General features: G+C 37.6%; 1 protein-coding gene across 2 annotated transcripts; it reads right to left on the reverse strand.

Annotated features, from left to right (window-relative positions):
* Positions 1-527: 527 nt before the first annotated feature.
* On the reverse strand, positions 528-2,761 carry LOC112188528. Of its 2 annotated transcripts, none has more exons than XM_024327655.2 (2): positions 2,589-2,761; positions 528-1,843 (listed from the first exon to the last, which is right to left on the reverse strand). In XM_024327655.2, exon 2 carries the CDS (start codon positions 1,826-1,828, stop codon positions 842-844), a length of 987 nt encoding a protein of 328 aa, XP_024183423.1. In that variant the 5' UTR covers positions 1,829-1,843; positions 2,589-2,761; the 3' UTR covers positions 528-841. The 2 variants fall into 2 exon arrangements, with proteins under 2 accessions (XP_024183423.1, XP_024183422.1); XM_024327654.2 differs by having other exon boundaries at positions 528-1,847.
* Positions 2,762-3,077: the final 316 nt, after the last annotated feature.

Below are 3,077 nucleotides of genomic sequence, written 5' to 3' on the forward strand. Positions count from 1 at the left end.
ACCCGAGTACAGCTATACAAAGACTAACGACTTTGGCAGTCAATATTCATCATCTCATTCGTTCAGAAATGTTTTGTATTCCAAAACTTTAACAGGTGAAAAGAGTGCACAAAAGGGTTTTATTTTTTTTTATTTTTTAAATTATCGTTTGCTAATCTTCATCCTAATCAGGTGATGAGATATTATCCCCAATATGAAATGAAGGGTATGCAAGGTGTTAAGTTGTTATTGAACTCAAAATCTTGTCAGGTTAACTACTTCATGTCTCCCTCTGGGCCACATTTCCAATCACACCTAATGATCATTTTCTGTATAAAACAAAATACATATGACTCAGAGATTTTTGCCCAGTAAAATTGGGCAAAAACAGTTGAATTGATTGATGAAAATGCTGCGGCAACTACCATATCATTCAAACACCAAACAAGTAGAATGGTAACTCTTTTTTTTTTTTTTAGAGAAAGGAGAATGCTGTCTTATATTAAACCCAGAATCAAATGCAACAGGAAACTCAACTATTACAGTACTGGAGACTTTGAAGATAAGCTTTAATATGCAAGAATAAATATCTGTCAAAGGAGTGCTACTGACCTATTTGTTACAGCTACATTCTAGCAGCCAATGAGTTTAATACCTTACATTGTCAAGATATAATCAGCTCTAAAGTTTTTTTTGTACAATCTAACGCCTTCAACCCAAAATTTTCCATCAAATCTACTTATGTACTGTGGAGGTGGTTACCGGAACAACAATGTCAGATCAGTACTAGAATGTGTTCGATAAAACAAGCAAAAACTTATGGTTTGAGCCAAAACATATAGTAGTATGCCAGTTATGTCTTCTATGCATGCAAGCAAACCTTCTCAAGTTTTGTTGGCCAATCTTCTCCAAGTATTTGAGGGTTCAAATCCATCGCAGCCCGAAAGTCTAGTACAGATGCTGAATAAGGCCTGCTTGGTCTTTGTACGTTTCTCATATCATCGCTATGTTCTCTATCTATGTGTCTGTCCTTAGACCTTGAACCAGCTAAATCCAAACAGGGCCTTATTAATCTCTTTAAGAAAACATCAAGTCCATTATTCAACAAGTTGGCACAATCCTCGGACAGTTCCATTCCATCCATCTCCAACTTTTGCTTCAACCTCTTTCTTAAAGAACTAGTATCAGGTAACTCCCCACCGTTCAGACAAGTCTCATTGTAAATAGAAGGTGCTGATCCTTTGATTAACAGTTTTTTTGTCCTTCCAGTGCATATTGGGATTCCGAGAGGAGCACTAAGAGGTCTTATACTGTGGATGCTTGGACATTCAGCAGCCTGATCAACCTCTTCCCCGTCTTCATCTGAGCCGGGGGGTCTGCCCCCCAAAGAAAGAAGCACGGTTGCCCTTTCTTGTACTTGAAGTTTTGCAATAGGAGCCTCAGAATAGGTCAAACGATTCCTTGCCCTTCGATCACGAAGATTGGGAGTCCTCTCTTTCTTAGGTGATTTGGGGAAATCTCTGCATAACAATTGAAGACTACTTTTTTGATATCCATTTGCCACTTTTACACTAAGAGAACCTGCAAAGCTGCTTTTGCTCGATGGTGGAGTCTTCGAAAGGCTTGCATTTCTCAGTATGGAACGGATAAGATGATTATGAAGACAGACATTTTCTTTTCCTATTGTTTCAATGCAGAGCCTATCAAAATCGGATTTGCGAATCTTGAGACTCAAGTATCCTGTGAGAAGACTGAAATACTTTTCTGCCTTCAGGCTCCCAACCTTCCTCTCAATCTGATCTTTTAGTTCTGAAGTGTCTATCCGAGAAAATTGCCTACTTGCTGGCATTCTGGTTTCAAATTCCTGACTATCATCAAAATCAAAATCCACTGAACTAAATCAATACCAACATAAATTCAAAACAACCACGAATTCATCATCATTTTTTGAAAATTCTATTTTGTACAGTCTTCAGTGAATTTAAGCTAAAACGTCAACAGTACTGATTGATATATGCACGATTATATAAGAAAAAGAGACAAATTCCTACAACAGAATTCAGCTAAAACTCGAATATAGCCACTAATTTTCACATCAAAACCAAGCATCTCAATCAAAAACTAAATCTTCAAACATCACTGTGATATAAAGTAATAGAATTGTGAACTAAAACACCAAAAAATCGCAGGTAATTAGAAATATACATCTCAAATCCAAATTTCGTCTGATTTTATCAGCAGTGAACTGCTCACACTATCTAAATACTGAAAATTTAAACAAATGGTACAAAACCCAGACACTGTTTAAGCTAAAAAGGGAATCTTTCAAGTTCATTCAACTACCAGAACACTTAATTCTACGAATCACACACTAAAATTGAGAGCAAAACCACGATAGGCAATACACACAGTTCTCATTGAAGAGAACAGAATAAACAATAAACCCATGAAGGATTCAAGCTTTAAAGACTTCCAAGTAAACAAATTCGAGTTCAATCCCAGACCCAGTTCAGGATTTGACCAAGAACAATAAATCCCAACAACAAAGTAATTCAGACACTGAAACGAACAGGAAAAAAATCCAGAAGTGTAAAGAAACGAAAACCAACCTTAATTTTGATACTATGAAGCACAATTTCACTGCAGGAGCATGATTGTTGGATCACTTGGCCATTGACTTGCTTTGATAGCAAGGAAGAGAGAGATTAGGGAAGAAACTTTTTCAGAAGCTTCTTAGTTCTTAGGTTAATTTTGGGGGGTCAAACACACGTGCGTTTAAGGCTGAGCGAAGCCAAACTGCCAATCATATGATGAGTTGATTACATACTTCGGTTACTCGAAGTCACACTCACACGTACGGACTTGCCTAGTTGTCAACGAAGCCAGCGGGTCGGGTTTGAACTCTGAACGGGTTTCCGAACCCGACCAAACCAAATACCAGTATTTTGGAGTGCTTGTAATGGGGATGAGAACTTTAGGTTGTGAAGCAACTTGGAGCTTGAGCTTGGGTTGTAAGTTTTAAATCTTCAAATTGTTGTAATTTGCAACAAACAGTCTCTATGGGAGTGTATTCCATGCACCGTCAGTGCATGGGTATT

The sequence above is a fragment of the Rosa chinensis genome, chromosome 2 (genome assembly GCF_002994745.2).
Source record: "Rosa chinensis cultivar Old Blush chromosome 2, RchiOBHm-V2, whole genome shotgun sequence".
NCBI classification, from domain to species: domain Eukaryota; kingdom Viridiplantae; phylum Streptophyta; class Magnoliopsida; order Rosales; family Rosaceae; genus Rosa; species Rosa chinensis.

Excerpts from the sequence above, each read along its gene's own strand:
- LOC112188528 (XM_024327655.2), bottom strand. The coding sequence starts at position 1,828 with ATGCCAGCAAGTAGGCAATTTTCTCGGATAGACACTTCAGAACTAAAA.